This window comes from Hyperoodon ampullatus, assembly GCF_949752795.1.
Source record: "Hyperoodon ampullatus genome assembly, chromosome: 18".
Classification (NCBI taxonomy): domain Eukaryota; kingdom Metazoa; phylum Chordata; class Mammalia; order Artiodactyla; family Ziphiidae; genus Hyperoodon; species Hyperoodon ampullatus.
The window spans coordinates 15230756-15251447 of NC_136931.1; the positions used below are offsets into that span (position 1 = coordinate 15230756).

At 38.3% G+C, this 20692-nt stretch overlaps 1 protein-coding gene across 1 annotated transcript in view; it reads right to left on the bottom strand.

Annotated features, from left to right (window-relative positions):
* Positions 1 to 1117: 1117 nt before the first annotated feature.
* The window catches only part of PKD1L3 (polycystin 1 like 3, transient receptor potential channel interacting), a gene marked incomplete at its 5' end in the record, with an annotated part of 66342 nt that continues 46767 nt past the window's right edge, over positions 1118 to 20692 (bottom strand). The window contains 6 exon segments of the mRNA XM_079724031.1: positions 1118 to 1301; positions 1693 to 1827; positions 3598 to 3699; positions 13057 to 13289; positions 14212 to 14352; positions 16379 to 16436. Coding sequence (XP_079580157.1) covers positions 1212 to 1301; positions 1693 to 1827; positions 3598 to 3699; positions 13057 to 13289; positions 14212 to 14352; positions 16379 to 16436 — 759 coding nt within the window. The 3' untranslated portion in view covers positions 1118 to 1211.

Consider the following 20692-nt stretch of genomic DNA (forward strand, 5'->3'; position numbering starts at 1 on the left):
GCACTGTTCCACCTGGATCCAGTTGCAAACTTTGGAAAGTTGAAGGCCTCTCTTAGTTCTACTGGATTCTCAGGGAGCCCTCTGTGGCCTTTTGCTTTATTTTGAGTGCTGTGTTTCCCTTTTAATAGAGGGCAGCACTGTATATAAATTCCTGTTTTTCCCCATGGCATGTTCTGTTGGCTTGCATTGCTGGCCACATACTGGGCAGAAGTCACCATTCAAGGCTAAGGTGGGCTTCCAGTAGCCTTAATAGAAATATTCAAGTCTCTTGGGTAGTGAGCTGGAAAGCCTACAGGTGAAGAGGGGTTCCTGTTTTCATTTGAAAACGTTATGATCAAGAGAACCTTTAAAAGCTGATCTCAGATAGATTTTTGGTGCCCATGTGGCTGTAGGTGTTTTGCTCCTTCCCTTGACGGATGAGACTCTTACTGTTTTGCCCCCTGGCTAAGGCCATCCTTCCCCACAAGGATGGCTTTGGGATCGGAAAATAAGACTTCGGCTTCTGTGTGGTGTATCTGTACACACTTGTTTCAAGCAACTTTTCTTTAATGTTTTTGATTGATTTGTATGTCATGGCTCAGTAGCTGCTAATAAAGTTAAAAATTTTGTGCCCCGCTTTCTCCATTGTTTTGGTCAAATGACGAGGGGCAAGATTTTAGTGGAGAGTATTTAAGCAAGTGACCCATACTGGGCACAAGCCAGACCTTATTGGCTCCCTGGGTAATGTGGATGGATGCCTGGGGAGTAAGGGGCCCATTTCGATCTCAGTATTTAAGCCCAGATTGTTACCTGTGAGTTGGCTTGGTTACTTCTCTGTGACAGGGCTCCCCCTTAGCCGGATCTCATGCTTGTATCTTTAATTAAAGTTGCAGTGAGCTTAGTTCTGACTCATATTTCCCAGTCATCCTGGAACATGAATGATGTTACTTGGTGTTTGTTTGGCAGCAGAGCTGGTTTATCCTGCACCACTCTTGCAGTGTTAACCCTCTGATAGTGTCAAATTCCATAAACATAAGAATCTGCAGCCAAGGGGATTGATTCCTCACTGACTAACAAAATTAACTAAGTATATTATAAACATCTATAATTTTCTAAAGTACACCATGTAGTGATCAGTATTAATATACTAAGAATAAGCCAAGCGAGGAGGTAACAGGATTAATCTTTTGAAACTTCATTTGTCAGTGGCCATTGCTGTTATAGCTGTTTGCTTACTTACATGTGTTCTGGTGCCACTGTTTTCCTAACGAACTTGAGAGCTTCAGTAGCAGCATATCCATCAGTGCAGCTTCTTTCTGAGTCTGTTGGAAGACAAAAAGAAAAGCAAGGAAATTGAAATTGCTGCTAATGGTGGAGGGAAAAAGTACCAAAGATATATTTTTGAAAAAGTAGATATAAAGTGTAAAGATACTGTTTCCTTTAATGGTTTACTGTCAGGCCTTGGAGTGTTTCTGCTACTTAACAGTGGAGGGCCAGCTGTTTATAGGACAGTGGATGTAGAACATAATGTACTTTTGGTAAATTGGGTTTCCTAGGAAAATGGTTGGCAGAGCTGTGGAGACTAATAAAGGGAGTATGCTGATACTGTGCGTTATGTCAGTCTGTAATCTTAAGAGCAGCTAAAATTGAGCTTTTCCAGTGATAAAATCATGATACGGTTTATATTTCAGTTACTGAGTCAGAGTTACTTAGCTTAAAGGACTTTTTTTCTGTACCGAAGGCCATTAAAATGGCAGAAACAAAAAGGTTAATGATCACAAGTACCATCAAAACAACACTGGTTAGGAGGATAAGAAAGGAGCCCAGGACTGGGTTTAAAGCAATAACCTGGAAAGACAATAGGACACTTCGAGTTTAAACACTGAGCGTTTAATATCTACTTTAAAAATGTAAGATATATGCTAACATTTGGGATATATTCACATGAGGAAACACTTATGTCTGGTGGAAACTAGAAAAGCAAAAATATTAAAATACTTTTGAGTGGACAGAAAAGTAAGAGTGACTGACTCTAAGAGTGTAAATAATTGTGCCTTCAGGGCTTTCACAAGAAGAAAACAGGTGAGTTGTAATGGAATTATACGTGACTCAAAGCTCTTGTGAGTTGTTGGCAATTGCGGAGAATATTTCTAAATGGAAGCTTCAAGGAATAGCAAAAGTGTGTTGAAAGAATACATAGATACCAGCAGTGATAATGAAAACTGTCTCTGCCGTTCCAAGCACTTTCTACTCTGAACATAGGAGTGTTCCAATGCAGTTTAAAAGGTTAGCCATAGAAAACTGGCTTTTAATGCTTTTTTTAGATTTTTTTTTAATCATTGTCTTTAAAAGTATACTTACTGAGTTTTGCCATTCTTGCCTTTTCAGCACAAAGAGATCTTTCTCAAATGTAGGGCTTACTAGAATGGTTTCCAGTAAAATTTGGTTTCTAAATTCTTTAATTTAGGTGTTCCTTTTAAAAATGATTATTTTCCTTTGGTATTGGCTCATTCATTATTGCCACTGGGCACTGTTTTAAAAAAAACACCCAACAACTTAGAGGATGAATACTTGCAATAAATACTATTGTGATGGAAATCTCTGGGACAGATATTATAATGGCTGCCAGCTTATATCTACTTATTTTAAAAGAGCTTAATCATAACTCCAGGTCAACCGAACAGTGTGGGCAAACGCTGAGTTTGTGATGCAAGACTATTCCCAGTAAGTATACTCCATTTTCCCTTTTAAGTCAAAAAGTAGGTGTCAGTAAAAGTTTATTATGATTCTTACTTCTTTAAGTGCTTTAGTATATAAAGTGTTCCAGGGGTGAGGACTTCATTCCCTAGTGATTGGGGCTGGAACCACAACAAAAGAGTCCACCCAAAATAGCAGTTATGTTAATCTTTCTTAGATTTTAGGAAGGTGGTGGTAACTTTCCACATTAGAAACTATGTTAATTTACCCATTTTAATTAGTAACCTTTGATTTCTAGAGTATCAGAATGATGAGCTTTGATGAAAATCTTGCCAGTTTCACTAATTTGAATTGCAGTTTTTTTCTTATCAAATCTATATATGCTAGTGTTTGGGACCCAAAACCTCACCTGGGTTTCCTACTTTATTTTTTATGTTGAGTAGAAAGGGGTTTGTGTAGGTAGTTCCTGGGAGAAAATAACAGCCTCTCTGAAATTAGTATTTATAAACAGAAGTAACTGCAGTTCTTTCTGGAATTGTACCTTCCTAATTTTTCTTTAAAGTCACTTCCAATTGTACCCCTCAAAGGGCCGTTGAGAAAGCAGCAGCAATCATGTTTATCTGGCCAGGTATGAGAACACAAGTTCAGGCCTAGTGTCTTTGGCAATAAGATTAAGGATAGAAGAAGTGAGAAAGGTGGGACTATGTCCTTAGGAAAGGAAGGATTTCTGAAGGTGACAGCCACTCAAAAGCTATACAGTATCTATAGGTAATACCATAAAATAATGGCAAAGGAACTAAGTTTCTCCCTTTTCCAGTATGCAGTGGTACAGTAGGGGCTGCTTTTGTAAGCAATTCTCCCCTTGTTTGATACATTAAACCAAATAGAATTCTGCAGGGAAACCAGGAATAGGGTTTTTACCTCCTTGTGATGAGAGAGTCCCATCAGGAGACCAACAACAGTCAGTGCTGAACTGAGAAAAGTTCGGTAGTCAGCGATGCTCCATCCAAGCAGCAGGTTAAACTGAAAAAGAGAGAACTGTCAGATGGGGGTGGAGAGCAGTAGAGGGGACTACACTTCTTTGGGTCCTGAGGTGCTTGATAATGGTGAGGTTAAGGTAGAACCAATGGAATGGAAATTAAGGAAGTTCCTTAGTGGCCATTCAAATTGCTATGCCTAAAAACTATATAGAATTCTTCTGTAATTACAGTGTTTTCATATAAATTTGACTTCCATATAGTTCATCCTGTGAACTAAATGTTATCCCCATTTTAGAGATGAAACAAATGTCTTGAGTTTATCATACTGCTAGTTAACTATGGACCTGTACAACTAAAACCAGCTCCACTGTCTTCTCCAAAACTCATCGCCAACTTGAACTGATGGTTTTCCATTTAGTGACCTTTTCCAAGGGAAGCAATGTGATTCCAAGACTACAGCACTTAGGAAAAGACAGACACTAGATGCAGCAAAAGCAGTTCTAAGAGGGAAGTTTATAGCAATAAATGCTTACATTAATAAAAAAGATCTCAAAAAACCTAGCTTTACTGCTCAAGGAACTAGTAAAGAACTGAGCCTAAAGTTACAAGAAGAAATGAAGTAATAAAGATTAGAGCAGAAATAGAGACTAGAAAGACAATAGAAAAAAAAGTTAGCTTTTTTGAACAACAAAAGTGACAAGCCTTTAGCTAGACTAACCAAGAATAAAAAGAGGATTCTAATAAATAAAATTACATAAACGAAAGAGGAGACATTACAACTGATATCACAAAAATACAAAGGATCATAAGAGACTACTAGGAATAATTACACACCAACAAACTGGATAACCTAGAAAAAATGGATAAATTCCTAGAAACATACAACTGAATAATGAATAAACAGAAAACCTGAACATATGAAGTATAAGTAAGGAGACTGAAGCAGTAATCAAAAACCTCTCAACAAAGAAAAGCCCAGGACCAGATAGCTTCATGGGTGAACATTTAAACCATAAAATTCTCAGACTTCCCTGGTGGTCCAGTGGTTAGGACTCTGTATTTCCACTGCAGGGGGGTGTGGGTTCGATCCCTGGTCAAGAAACTAAGATGCCATGTAAGTCAATAAATGTGATACACCATATTAAAAGAATGAAGGATTAAAAACATATGATCTCCATTGTACATATATACAATGGAATATTAGCCATAAAAAGAAACGAAATTGAGTTATTTGTAGTGAGGTGGATGGACCTAGAGTCTGTCATACAGAGTGAAGTAAGTCAGAAAGAGAAAAACAAATACCGTATGCTAACACATATATATGGAATCTAAAAAAAAAAAAAGGTCATGAAGAACCTAGGGGTAAGACGGGAATAAAGACACAGACCTACTAGAGAATGGACTTGAGGATATGGGGGTGGGGGAGGGTAAGCTGTGACAAAGTGAGAGAGTGGCATGGACATATATACACTACCAAACGTAAAATAGATATCTAGTGGGAAGCAGCCGCATAGCACAGGGAGATCAGCTCGGTGCTTTGTGACCACCTAGAGGGGTGGGATAGGGAGGGTGGAAGGGAGGGAGATGCAAGAGGGAAGAGACATGGGAACATATGTAGGTATATAACTGATTCACTTTGTTATAAAGCAGAAACTAGCATTTCTGAAGGCACCATAGAAACATGCACCATTGTAAAGCAATTATACTCCAATAAAGATGTTAAAAAAACAAAACAAAACAAAAAACATCTCAACAGATGCAGAAAGAGCATTCAACAAAATTTAACAACCTTTAATGATAAAAACTCACAACAAATTAGGCAAGAAGGAATGTACTTCAACATAATAAAGGCCATATATGTTACGCTCACAGCTAACATCATAATTGTGAAAAGCTAAAAGCTCTTCCTCTAAGATAAGGAACAAGACAAGGATGCCAACTCTCACCACATCTATTCAACACAGTACTGGAAGTCCTAGCCAGAGAAGTTAGGTAAGAAAAATAAAAGGCATCCAAATAAGAAAGGAGGAAGTAAAACTGTCTTTGCAGATGACATGGTCTTACATATAGAAACCCTAAAGACTCCACCAAAAACCTGTTAAAAAAATGAATTCAGTAATGCTACAGAATAAAAAATCAAAATACAAAAATCAGTTGCATTTTGTTATACTAACAACTAGCTGAAAAATTAAGAAAACAATCTCATTTACAATAACATCAAAAAGAATAATACACTTAGGAATAAATTTAACCGAGGTGAAAAATCTGTCCAATGAAAACTATAAGAGATTGATGAAAGATATGAAAAAGACAAAAGTAAATGGGAAGATTTCCCACATTCATGGATTGGAAGAGTTAATATTGTTAAAATGTCCATACTACACAAAGTGATCTACAGATTCAATGCAATCTCTATCAAAATTCCAGTGGCATTTTCCCCAGAAATAGAGAAAATCCTAAAATTTGTATGGAACCACAAAAACATCATGAATAGCCAAAATAATCTTGAGAAAGATGAACAAAGCTGGAAGCATCACACTTCCTGATTTCAAACTATATTGCAAAACTATAGTAATCAAAATACTATGGTATTGGGATAAAAACAGATACATAGAACAATGGAACTGAATAGAGAACCCAGAATTAAACCCACACCCATAGATTCGGCCAACTAATCTATGACAAGGGTGCCAAGAATACACAATGGGGCTAGTCTCTTCAACAAATAATGCTAGGAAAACTGGATTTCCACATGCGAAAGAATGCAGTTGGACACTTTTATTTTGCCATATTCAAAAAATCAACTCCAAATGGATTAACAACTTAAACCTTAGACCTGAAACTGCAAAATTCCTATGAGAAAACAGAAAAAGCTTCTTGACACTGGTCTTGGCAGTTTTTTGGATATGACGCTAAATGCACAGGCAACAAAAGCTAAAACAAGTGGGACTACATCAAACTAAAAAGTTTCTGCACAGCAAAGGAAACAGTAAACAAAATGAAAAGGCAACCTATGAAATGGGAGAAAATATTTGCAAACTATGTATATCTGATAAGGGGTTAAAATCCAAAATCCATAAAGAACTCATACAACTCAATACCCAAAAAAAAAAAAAAAAAGTCATCCTGATTAAAAAATGGGCAAAGGACCTGAATACACATTTTTCTAAAGAAATACAATGACCAACAGGTATATGTAAAAATCACTAATCATCAAGGAAATAACAAACCGAAACTGCAATGTGATATCACCTCACGGCTGTTAGGATGGCTATTATCAAGAAGACAAGAAATAACAAATGTTGGTGAGGGTTTGGAGAAAGGAGCCCTGTTGGTGGGAATGTAAATTGGTACAGCCATTATGGAAAACAGCATGGAGGTTCCTCAGAAAATTAAAAATAGAGCTACTAGATGATCCAGTAATCCTACTACTGGCTATATATTGAAAGGAAAGGAAATCAGCATCTTGAAGAGATATCTGCACTCCCATGTTCATAGCAGGATTATTCACAAAAGTGAAGTTATGAAATAAGCCAAACAAAGAAACATGTATGATCTCTTATAAGTGCAATTTTAAAAAGTCAAACTTACAGAACCAGAGGGTAGAATGGTGGTTACCAGGGGCTGGGCTGGGGAGGGGGATGGGTGGATGTCAGTCAGAGTATACAAACTTTTAGTTTTAAAATCAGTAAGTCCTGGAGATCTAATGTATAGCATGATTATAGTTTATAGATTATAGTTAATAGTAATATATTGTATACTTGAAATTTGCTTAGAGAATAAGCGTTCTTATCAAAACATGTAACCATGTGAGGTGATGGATATGTTAATGAGTTTGATTGTGGTAAACATTTCACAATATATTCATATATCAAAACAGCACATTATACCTTAAATATATACAATTTTAATTTCTCCATTGTACCTCAATAAAGCTGGGGAGAAAAGAGAATCAACCTAAAAACTATTAACAAAAAAATTCAGCAAGCTGGCTGGGTACTAAATATAATAAAATCAATAGCCTTCATATATTCAAACAATATTTACTTAGAAACTATAGTGAAATAAAATCTCATTCACAATAGACCACAAAAGATAAACCTAACAAGAGATGTGTAAGAATTATATGAAGAGAATTTAATATTACTGAGGGATACAAATGCAGATGAGAATAGAAAAAGCATACCACACTGCCAGATAGAACATCATAAGCTACCAATTCCCTAAATTAATTTTTATAAATCCTTATTTTGTTTCTGTATAAATATCTAAATCTCTACAACTGAACAAGCTCTTAATACATAAAAAGCTCCCATTTATCAAAACAAGCAAACAAAACCAAGCAGCCCAATGAAAAATGGGCAAAAATTATAGAATGACATTCATTCATTCTTTCTCTCAATCAGGATGTATTGAGTGCTCGCATACACCAGGTCCTGTTCTAGGTGCTGGGAACACAGCAGTGGACAAGAGTCCCTGTCCACAGAGCATTCATATTTGAGGAGGGAGGGAGACAGGCAATAACCAAACAATATTCAGGTAATAATAGTGCTATGAAGAAAAACTGAGCCGCGGAGCAACTAAGCCCGTGTGCCACAACTACTGAAGCCTGCACGCCTAGAGCCCGTGCTCCGGCAATAAGAGAAGCCACCGCAGTGAGAAGCCCGCGCACCACAACGAAGAAGAGTTGCCCCCACTCACCGCAGCTAGGGAAAGCCCACGCACAGCAACGAAGACCCAACGCAGCCAAAAAAGAATGAATAAATAAAAAATTAATTTAAAAAAAAACTGAGTAGGAAGAGGGGATAGAGAGTGTTCTGTGAGGAGGGAGCAGTGCTATTTATTTACAGGATGATTAGAGGTTTCTCAGGAGATGGCTTATGAGAGAGACCCTAATAAAGTTTGGAGCTCCCAATGCAAACGTCAGGGCAACAGCAAGTTCCAAGGCCAAGGCAAGAGCATGCGCATCGTGTTTAAGGAGAGCACAGAAGCTTGTGTGGCTGAATTAGAGTGAATGAGGGTCAGAATGAGGGTAGGAGGAGTAACAGATGTAGCTACAGCTCCGGACAGGGAAGGCCCTAGAGTAAGCTTTAGAAAGGGTTTGGGGTTTTATTTTAAGTATGATGGAATCCATTGGGAGGTTTTGAACAGGGACAAAACACATTTACGTTGTAAAAAATAATATGGGGAAGAAGGAATGAAGAAGGGCAAGAGCAGAGGCAAGTTTTGTCCATATGAGAGGTGAAAAATGGTTCCTTAGTTTAAACTTGTATTTTCTCATGAGTGCAGTTGCAAACCTTTTGTATATTTCAGAGTTACCTGTATTGTATGAAAACACCAATGTTCACTGAACTGTTGGCAATGTGGGCAGATCTAATAATACACTGTTCATGGGAACATTAATTGGTACAATTGAGGAGAACAATTTGGCAGTATCTTTCTAAATGAAAAATGGATATACATTTTTAGCAAGTCTTTTCAAGGTACTTATCTTACAGATATATTTGCAGATGAGTGAAATTACATATGTAAAAGGGTATAAATGGTAGTATTATTGTTAACAGTATAAGAGTGGAAACAATCTAAATGTCTATTAATAGGGAACTGGTTATATAACTTATGGTACATCCACGCAATGGCATACTATATAGTAAATGAATAAAACATAAAAAGGGACAGCTTTATATGTGCTGATGGAACAATCTCCAGGCAAATTAAGGGGAAAAGGCAAAAAGGCATGACAATGTTTATAGTATGCTGCTATTTATCATCAAATGTATTTGCAAATGTATAGATTACCTCTGAAAGAATTTACAAGTATACCTTGGAGATACTATGGGTTCGGTTCTAGACCACTGCCATAAAGCAAGTCACATGAATTTTTTGGTTTCCCAGTGCATATAAAAGTTATGTTTAGGGAATTCCCTGGCTATCCAGTCGTTAGGACTCGGCGCTTTCACTACTGGGGCCCGGGTTCAATCCCTGGTTGGGGAACTAAGATCCTGCAGGCCATGCGGTGTGGCCAAAAACAAAAAAAAGTTACGTTTACATTGTATTATAGTCTATTAAGTGTACAATACCATTATGTCTAAACAAACAATGTACATACACCTAAATTAAAAATACTTTATTGCTAAAAAAAATACTTTATTGCTAAAAAATGCTAATCATCATCTGAGCCTTCTTTTAGCAATAGTAACATCCAAGATCACTGATCACAAGTCACCCTAACAAATATAATAATGAAAAAGTTTGAAATATTTCGAGAGTTACCAAAATGTGACACAGAGACACGAAGTGAGCAAATGCTGTTGGAGAAGTGGCACCAATGAATTTGCTTGACACAGGGCTGCCACATCTTCAATTTGTTAAAGAAAACATGCAGTATCTACGAAGTGCAGTAAAGTGAAATGCAGTAAAGTGAGGTATGTCTGTATAATCAATTGGGAATGTAGTTGCCTCTAGGAAAGAGAGAAGGGGGACCAGGGGAAAAGGCGAGTTGCACAATATACATCGTGGTACATATGGATTTTCTACATACTCATGTTTTAATTATGAAAAAATGTTTTAACATGAAAGAAAAAGATTATGTTACAAAATTTGGCAGGGAGAGGTTTGCAGTAGGTTATTAAAGGACCTAGGGTCCTGCAGACTTAACCTTCAAAGATGGCCTTACTTTATATTTCTTAAATAAAAACTGTGCAATTGTAGAATTGTGATTAGTGTTTTTTCACCTCAGGAGAAAGTCAAAAGAGATAAAGCAAGTTTGAATTGCTGCAAGAGGAATTTGAATTAAATCCTACAAAAAAAATTCTTCCCTAAATGTGTTTCAACATTGGACTAGGCTATTTAGGAAAGTTCTGTATTTATAGGATACAGATTTATTTACAGGATACAGATTATCTGCCATGAATGGCTTGGGCTTCAATATTCCTGAAAACAAGTGGACTAATGGGACTGGGCTACATCAATTCTGAAAGCAAAAATTTTTTAGCAGTTGAGGAGTTAAAAAATGTTACAATTTTTACTGCTGTTTACCCCATATCTACTTAATTTTATTTCATTATCTACATCTACAGATTGCTGTTGCTCTTCCTTAGTATGTCCAGGTAACTCATGTAAACTCTGTGGTTCTAGTACAACCAGAGCTCCAACTGCCCCAGTTAATAACAATAGCTAACACCCATCGACTGAACAGTATGTGCCCGACACTGTTCTAAGCACTTAGATCTACTAAGGTTTTAATCTTCACATCAATCTTACAGGGTAGGTCCTAAGATTATCCCCATTGTACAGATGGGGAAACTGAGGCACAGGAGGTTGAGTAATTTACCCAAGAACACACTGCTGGTAAGTGGAGAGCAAGGATGTGAACCTGGGCAGTCTGGGCAGCCTTCTGAGTCTGCGCCTTTGGACCACGACACTATACTGTAAAGCGAAGGAGTCTAAGAGGAGAACATGCCTACTGTGATGGCACTAGCCTTAGCCACCCAGGGTCTGATTCACTTTTTATTTAAGTCAGTATAGACAGTTACTGACTCTAAACAGAATATGCCCTCAACCTAGAACTGTCACCGTTTAAAACTCAACTAGAAAGAATCAACATGCAATGTACAGAAGTTGCCATCTGTTAAAACTCTTAAATGCAACAAGTACACGTTTAAGAAAAGATTATACAGATGTAGAAAACAAAATTATGCCTACCAAGGGGGAAAGTGGGGGAAGGATAAATTGGAAGATTGGGATTGTATATACACACAATTATATATAAAATAGATAACTAATAAGAACCTGCTATATAGCACGGGGAACTCAATACTCTGTAATGACCTATATGGGAATAGATGCTAAAAAAGAGTGGATATATGTATATGTGTAGCTGATTTACTTTGCTGTACAGCAGAAACTAACACAACATTGTAAATCAACTATACTCCAATAAAAATTTCTAAAAAAGGACTATACATGTTTGCTGAGATAAACATATCATTCAGATTTTTTTCAGGAACCTAGGAGATGTTCCAAATCCCAACAGAAAGCCACCAATCCTGAGATTAATGAATGTAACAATTTCCAGAATACAGCTTAATAAGATATAAAGTTATAATATGGCAAGGTGTTGGTAACTGGTGAAAGATACTGAACAAGAAGCATTCATACTGGGACTTCCCTGGTGGTTCAGTGGTTAAGAATCCGCCTTCCAAAGCAAGGGACGTGGGTTCGATCCCTGGTCAGGGAACAAAGATCCCACATGCCGTGGGGCAACTAAGCCCGAGCGTGGCAACTACTGAGCCCGCGCGCCACAACAAGAGAGAGCCTGTGGACGCAATTACTGAGCCCACGTGCTCTGGAGCCCATGCGCCACACCTAGAGAGAAGCCTACGCGTTGCAATGAAGAGCCCGTGCACTGCAATGAAAAGATCCTGCGTGCTGCAACTAAGACCCGATGAAGCCAAATGAAAAAAATAAAAAATTATCTAAAAAAAACAAGCATTCATACTAACTCCTCTTTTTTTTTTTTTTTGACCGCGTTTGGGTTTTCATTGCTGCGCACAGGCTTTCTTTAGCTGTGGTGAGCGGAGGCTACTCTTCGCAGTGGTGCATGGGCTTCTCATTGCAGTGGCTTCTCCTGTTGTGAAGCACAGGCTCTAGGTGCACGGGCTTCAGTAGTTGTGGCATGTGGGCTCAGTAGTTGTGGCTGGCAGGCTCTAGAGCACAGGCTCAGTAGTTGTGGCACATGGGCTTAGTTGCTCCGCGGCATGTGGGATCTTCCCGGAACAGGGCTTGAACCTGTGTCCCCTGCACTGGCAGGAGGATTCACCACCACTGTGCCACCACGGAAGTCCCCATACTAACTACTCTTGATGGTGAGGTTCTTTGAGGGTACAAACCATATAATGTCCATCATTTTATTAGCTCCTAGGACAGTTCCCAGCATACTAGGTGTTCACTACATATTCGTGGAACTGAACTGGATAACCATCCAAGAAAAGTTACACAGATACATCACAGACTTGGGAATGACTGCACATCAGGCAATATATCAAAATATCACCTGGGGTGGAGATCTTTCTGGTTACACTGTTTTCGTGGTTCTGCGCTTACAGAACAAACTTCTCAGCTACATGTGGTTCCCTCCTTCACAAGGAGGCAACCAGTCCCAGAGATCACTCCAGTTATTTTCATGTTGTTAGTGAATAAATTCTCAATTTTGTTTATCAGCCTCTTGTGAAACTCATCAGTGGGAATCAGCCTTCATGGGCCTGATCACCCTTGGGTGAACAGACATAAACCTGAACCTGCTTAGATGGGGCCCTGGGAGCGGACCTTTGGGTGCCCACAGATGTGCAGTCATTTTGAAAAAGCCAGTGGACCTTTCTCCAGTGTTCTAATGGGTTACTGCAGGGGTGTTTGTTGCAGGGCTGGGCCCCAGGACTGTGTTCTTACCTCTGTAATCCCTGTACAGGTTAGGAAGGAGGGTGCTACTGGCCCAGGGGTGGAAATGCTTGAGAAGTTTGATCTCTGAGAAGCGGTAAGGAAAGCTCTTGTGGATAGCTTGACGGAGGTAAAATCTATTGGAGTTGTGTGCTGAGTAGACTGCAGTCATCAACAGGATAAGGAAAAGTATTTGTACTAGTATTAGAAGAGAAAATCATAGGTGAGTAGTTAGCTTAGAAATCCTCTGTTTTTCTTCATTTTTTCCTAAGCTTACAGACTTTTACAGGTCAAAAACAGTCAAAAGTTGGCAATTTGATATGATTCTACCTAATTGTAAACAGATAAGCAAAAGCATTTGGTTCTTACTGATACCTATATACATCTATAGATATCTACATATTCCTTCCCAGAATTATTCTGCCACTGATCAGAAATTTTACTTAAAAATAAGATACATAAAATCTCACACAAGTGTTGTATTTTAGTTCTTAGGTCTAAATGTCCCCCCAGACCACTCCTTTCATCTCCTCCCCTTCCCCTCCCCAGTTATCTATAGATTGTCTGTGTTCACAAGAAGGGAAGGCATGATAAAAACAGAATAAATTGTCTTCTTTGGTCCAGAGAATCCAATAACCCAAACACTAGATGTGTTGGACCAGTTACCTTGCACTTACAGGACAGCAGTTTGTTTTTTTTTTCTGGCCATGCTGCGTGACATGTGGGATCTTAGTTCCCCCATCAGGGATCGAACCCGTGCCCCCTGCCGTGGAAGCGGGGAGTCCTAACCACTGGACCACCAGGGAATTCTCAGGACATCTATTTTTCAAAGCATATTCATTTTCCCTCCACCATGCGATGTAGATCAAGTTTCATTATTACATTCTGCAGGTAGAGGAAGTGACGTACTGAAACACACAATTAGATCTCAAGATTCCAATTTTAGGAGTCCTTCCATTCACTTTACAGCCTTGCTTAAGGGAATCCAGAATTTTTCAAGGTGAATATTTTAAAATAGTTTTCCACCCTTCTTCTATATTTTCCATTTTATTCTCATTCCCCCTTTCCTTGCTGGGAAATGTGCTGCTGTATCAACAGGTTACCATTATTCTCTCCATACCCAAAATATCTCCTGTCAACTTGAAGAATTTCTTCTCTTTCAAGGTTCTTTCTGGGTGCTTAACTGGACCATTCGTAGCTGGGGCTACGTAGATGGGGTTGTTTTCATCTCTTGAACCGGGTAATGATGAAGGACATCTTGCTGTCAAAAATTCAAATATAGGCCAAAAAAGGGTATATTTCATTAAGTAGTTATTCATCAACATTTGTCGAGCATCTTCTATGAGTATTTCCTGTTAAATGTTGAAATAGAGAATAAAGCTATCTAAGCAGCCCTTCCCAAACTATCATGAAAGACTTAAAAAAATTTTTTCCAATCCATCAGGGACTGATACTTTTGTAAAAATACAGTAAAAACGAATTACTAGGAAAATGACATAGAACAGAGCCTTACAACATACAAGCCCCATTTTGAAAATTAGATTCAATAGGCCTAAAATTAGTCTGCCCAACTGCTCTAAAAGTTTCTAAATGCTTATTCTCAATTTCTGTACTTACCTTGGACTAGAAACACAGTTTTAGTCAGTGGACCACCCAGTGGGAGCACTGTTCCGGAGTGGTGTTTCTCAAAGTTTAATGTGCAAGGGGATCACCTGGAATTTTGTTAAAATGCAGTTTCTGGGGTGAGGCCTAAGATTCTGCATATCTGACAGTTCCAGGAGATGCCAGTGCTGCTGGTCTCCAGACCACACTGTAAGCAGAAGAATCTAGAGACACGTAAATCAAGACAGAGAGAGAAACGGAGTTAGAATATGACCTAAAACTTGTCAGCCTGTAGGAACCAAATGCTGAGGGATCACTGAAAAGAAAAACCTCCCTGAGGAACTCAGAGAAGGTGGCCCAGAGGCAGTGACATGCAACATCTGTTTTGAATGATGAGTCAGAAAGAATTCTCTAGATGGACAAGGATAAGGACAAGAAAAAAGTCATTTTAGCAGAGGGAACAGCAATTCAAGAGACAGATGAAATGAGGGCTAGGAAGGCAGTTTGAAGTCAGATTACTAATTTTTTAATCTCATAAGGAATAAGATGCCAACCCCTTAGCAGCGTGCCCACCACTCAGTTTAAGAAATAAGTGAGTGCCAAGATAAATCCGCTGTGTTCCTCTGTGATGGTATCCCTTCTTCAGAGAGCTAATCCTCGCCTAAATTTTGGAGTGTATCATCCTATGCATTTCTTCATTAAAAAATATGTCTCTAAGCAAGACATGCATTGTTTTGCATGATTAAAATGCTGTGTTAAAAAAAACAAATGGTCATGAAGAACCTAGGGGCAGGATGGGAATAAAGACGCAGACATAGAGAATGGACTTGAGGACATGGGGAGGGGGAAGGGTAAGCTGGGACGAAGTGAGAGAGTGGCATGGACATATATACACTACCAAATGTAAAATAGATAGCTAGTGGGAAGCAGCCGCATAGCACAGGGAGGTCAGCTCTGTGCTTTGTGACCACCTAGAGGGGTGGGATAGGGAGGGTGGGAGGGAGGCAGATGCAAGAGGGAAGAGATATGGTGACATATGTATATGTATAACTGATTCACTTTGTTATAAAGCAGAAACTAACACACCATTGTAAAGCAATTATACTCCAATAAAGATGTTTTAAAAACGTGTTAATTTTTCTGCAGTTTGCTTTTCAGCCATCTTTGTGAGTTTCATCCATGTAATATGAGTGGCTCTAGTCAGTTATTTAGAGGGTAGACTCCCTCAGGTTTGGTGACTGAATGGGGGGTGGGATTTAGGATTATTCTTATGTTTTTAGAGAATGGTGATGCTATTAATTGAAATGAGAAAACAGTAAAGAAGTGAATTTGTGGGGCAGGCAAATAATTCTGCTTGGGGCATGTTTAATCTGAGATGCAGGCATTCAGATACAGAGGGTGAGCAGTTGCAAACAGCACTTGGGGCTCAAAGCTAGAAACACTAGGAAGGAATCTAGAATATAGGGAAGAGTAGAAGCATTGAGAGATCTAGGGAGGGATGGATCATAAAGAGTGTTGGTGACGCACTGGTTAGTCTTGGGCTGGGAAGAAGGTGCAACAGCTGGTCAGAGACAAGATCCTGAATGGATAGATTCCTCTGAGCCAGTGAGGTGGCTAGGAGCCCACTGTTCTGATACAATTTGCTATTTGCAAAAGTAGATATTAGTTAGAACTACTTGAATTACCCAAGACTGCCAAGATCCTCTTGGTTTGATGTTCCTTCTCTTTGTGAAGCCACAGCGTTCAGCCGCAGTGAGTAAAACAATGTGAGGAAGATCACCTAGACAGGAAAGTCAGAGGAGAAACTTAATGAGCAGATATTACAGGAACCAAGAAGGTGGCGCCATTAGGTAAAGGTGAAGGTGGGTATGATTAATACATTTCAGTGACTTGGCCCTTTATTTTTATGGAAAACTGAGAATTAAGTAAATTCATAATTATTTTTAAATAACCATGAGGATGTGGTTGATATAATGTTAATCTTTGTATTTTTGCTTGTAGTCCTTAATCTGCTTGGCTAGGAAAGTTTAAACTATTAAATGATTTGTGATGATCTGTATAAGGTGTTCACTAACACCTGTTTTTGGAACAACTTTGATATGCTAGACTGAAGAAGCTACATTTTTGAAAGTGCCAGTTTTGCTGAAGCAGGCATGGAATCTTAGAATTGAGTAAGACCTTAAGCCTCTGTTAGGGGAAACAAGTATCCCCCGCTCCTGAAATTTCCTTGGAGGGGAGGAAAGTGCTCCAGTCCTCGGAGAACAAAGGACAAGAGTAGTATTTCCAGCCTGTTGCCACACACCCCTATTGTGATGTGGCAATTCCAGGTGCATCTGCTCTGCAGACCTAAAGTCGCCCTCTAGTGGATTGTCCCGAGGATTACATTTCAGGGGAAATTGCTAAAAAGTTCACTTGGCCATGAGTCCAACCAAACCGCACTTTAGCAATACCGATAGCTAAGCTAACACATTGGTTTCCATCTCTTCTGTTCCTCTTTTTATACTTTCCAACTTTTTAAAACTTATATACATTTATTATAAAAATTTTCAAAAAAATTAGAGATTTTTAAGAAACTTTAAAAGTTTGGAATACATCCATTAATCATTTTTGTCTTAATATATCTGGACCAGTTTTCCACATCCTTACATTTTCTATAACATTTTAAATGGCTGCTCGGTATCCCATTACACAGATATGGCTGTCTTATATTAAGCAATATCCTATTTTTGAACATTTAAATTGTTGCCATTTTATTATTATAAACCACTCTGAATTTTCTCAGAATAGATCCTTAGAAATGAAACTTACTTGGCAAAGGGATGCAGAATTTGAAGGCTTTTACTGTATACTGCCAGATTTTCCTCAACCGGCATTAAGTGCCCATTTTCCCTGGCATCACTGTGTATTATCATTTGTTTTCCTTTGCCATTTTTAAAAGCAAAATTGAATCTTACTGTTCTAAGTTATTTGACCAGTGAAGAGGAACTTTTTACAGTTTTTAGCCATTGTAATAACAAAGGTTTTTTTAGCTTTAAAAAAATGTATTTACACACATTAAAAAAACACACTCTTTTTGGTGTATAATTCTATGTATTGACAAATACATAGAGTATCCACCACTATAATCAAGATACCTTACAGTTTCATCACCCCAAAAAATTCCCTGATGCTGCCCTTTTGTGATCAGCCCTTTTTACTACCTCCATCTCTGGGAACCACTGATAGATTCTTCATCCATGTAGTTTTTGTTTTTTGCAGAATGTCATATAAATGGAATCATAAAGTATGCTTTTGGAACTGGCTTCTTTCACTTACAATAATACATCTGAGATTCATCCATGTCACTACATATACCAGTAGTTTGTTTTTTTTCATTGCTGAGTAGTCTACTGTATGGATGTACCACAGCTTATCCATTCACCAGCTGATGGGCATTTGGGTTGGTTCCATCCTTGACAATTATTATTATTATAATTATTATTATTGGCCACACCATGTGGCATGTGGGATCTTAGTTCCCTGACCAGGCATCAAACCCGTGCCCCCTGCAGTGGAAGCGCAGAGTCTTAACCACTGGACTGCCAGGGAAGTCCCATCCTTGGCAATTATGAATAAAGCTGCCACAAATATTCACACAATTCTGTGTGAACATAGGTTTTTATTTCTACTTATTTACTTATTTATTTTTGGCTGTGTCAGGTCTTTGTTGAGGCACGTGGGCTTCTCTCTAGTTGTGGTGTGAGGGTTTTTTCTTCTCTAGTTGTGGCGCGCAGGCTACAGGGCGCATGAGCTCTGTAATTTGCAGCACACAGGCTCTCTCGTTGAGGCGCATGAGCTCAGTAGTTGTGGCTCATGGGCTTAGCTGCCCTGCAGCATGTGGGAATCTTAGTTCCCTGACCAGGGACTGAACCCACGTCCCCTGCATTAGAAGGCATATTCTTTACCACTGGGACCACCAGGGAAGTCCCGGTTTTTATTTCTTTTGGGTAAACACCTGGGAGTGCAATTACTAAGTTACGTGGTAACTGTATAACTCTGTATGAAACTGGTAAACTGCTTTCCAAAGTGGCTATGCCATTTTTTCATTTCTACCACAAATGAATGAGAGTTCCCAGTTACTCTGCGTCCTCACCAGCATTTAGTATTATCGATATTTTAGTCATTCTACTTCAGACAATACTACAAAGCTACAGTAATCAAAACAGCATGGTATTGGCACAAAAACAGACATATGGCTTAATAGAACAGAATAGAGAGCCCAGAAATAAATCCACACACCTATGGTCGATTAAGCTCTCACAAAAGTGGCAAGAATATCCAATGGAGAAAAGACAGTCTCTTCAGCAAGTGGTGCTGGGAAAGTTGGACTGTAGCATGTAAATCAATGAGTTAGAACACACCCTTACACAAAAATAAGCTCAAAATGGCTTAAAAACTTAAAAATAAAACATGACACCATAAAACTCCTAGAAGAGAACATAAACAAAACATTATCTGACATCAATCATACCAATGTTTTCTTAGGTCACTCTCCCAAGGAAAGAAATAAAAGCAAAAAACAAAAACAAAACCAAAAACAAATGGGACTTAATCAAACTTACACGCTTTTGCACAGCAAAGGAAACCATAAGTCAAATGAAAAGACAATCTACGGATTGGGAGATAATATTTGCAAATGATACAACTGACAAGGGCTTAATTTCCAAAATATACAAGCAGCTCATACAACTCAATAACAAAAAAACAAACAACCCAATCAAAAAATGGGCAGAAGACCTTCATAGACATTTCTCCAAAGAAGACATACAGATGGCCAACAGGCACATGAAAAGATGTTCATCACTGTTAATTATTAGAGAAATGAAAATCAAAACTACAATGAGGTATCACCTCACACCGGTCAGAATGGCCATCATTAAAAAGTCTACAAATAACAAACGCTCTAGAGGGTGTGGAGAAAAGGGAACCCTCCTACACTGTTGGTGGGAATGTAAATTGGTGCAGCCACTATGGAAAACAGTATGGAGGTTCCTCATAAAACTAAAAAGAGAGTTGCCATATGATCCAGCAATACCACTCCTAAGCATATATCCAGACAAAACTGTAATTTGAAAAGATACATGCACCCCTATGTCATAGGGGTGTCACTATTTACAATAGCCAAGACATGGAAACAACCTAAATGTCCATCAACAGATGAATGGATAAAGAAGATGTGGTACGTATATACCATGGAATGCTACTTAGCCATAAAAAAGAATGAAACAATGCCATTTGCAGCAACATGGATGGACTTAGAGATTACCATACTAAGTGCAGTAAGTAAGAAAGAGAAAGACAAATACCATTATATCACTTATATGTGGAATCTAAAAAACAATACAAATGAACTTATCTGCAAAACGGAAACACACTCATAGACAGAAAACAAACTTATGGTTACCAAAGCGGAAAGGAGGTGGGGAAGGGATAAATTAGGACTTTGGGATTAGTAGATACAAACTACTATATAAAAAACAAACAATAAGGTCCTACTATATAGCCCAGGGATATTCAGTGTTCCCTAATAAACCATAATGGAAAAGAATATGAAAAAGAATATGAATACATATAACTCAATCATTTGCTGTACACCAGAAACACAACATTGTAAATCAACTACATTTCAATAAAAAAAAGTGTCTATCATAGAGCAAAATGTTTAATTTTGATGAAGTCCAATTTATCTATTTTTTCTTTCCTGGATTGTGCTTTTGGTAACGTATGTATATAAGAACTCTTTGCCTAGCCTAAGGTTTCAAAGATTTTCACCTATGTTTCCTTCTAAAAGATTTGTAATTTTACATTTGAGTATATGATCCACCGAGTTACTGTTTTTTTAAAATATTTATTTATTTTGTTTATTCATTTGTTTGGCTGCACCGGGTCTTAGTTGCGGCACACGGGATATTTAATCGCAGCATGTGAACTCTTAGCTGCAGCATGTGGGATCTAGTTCC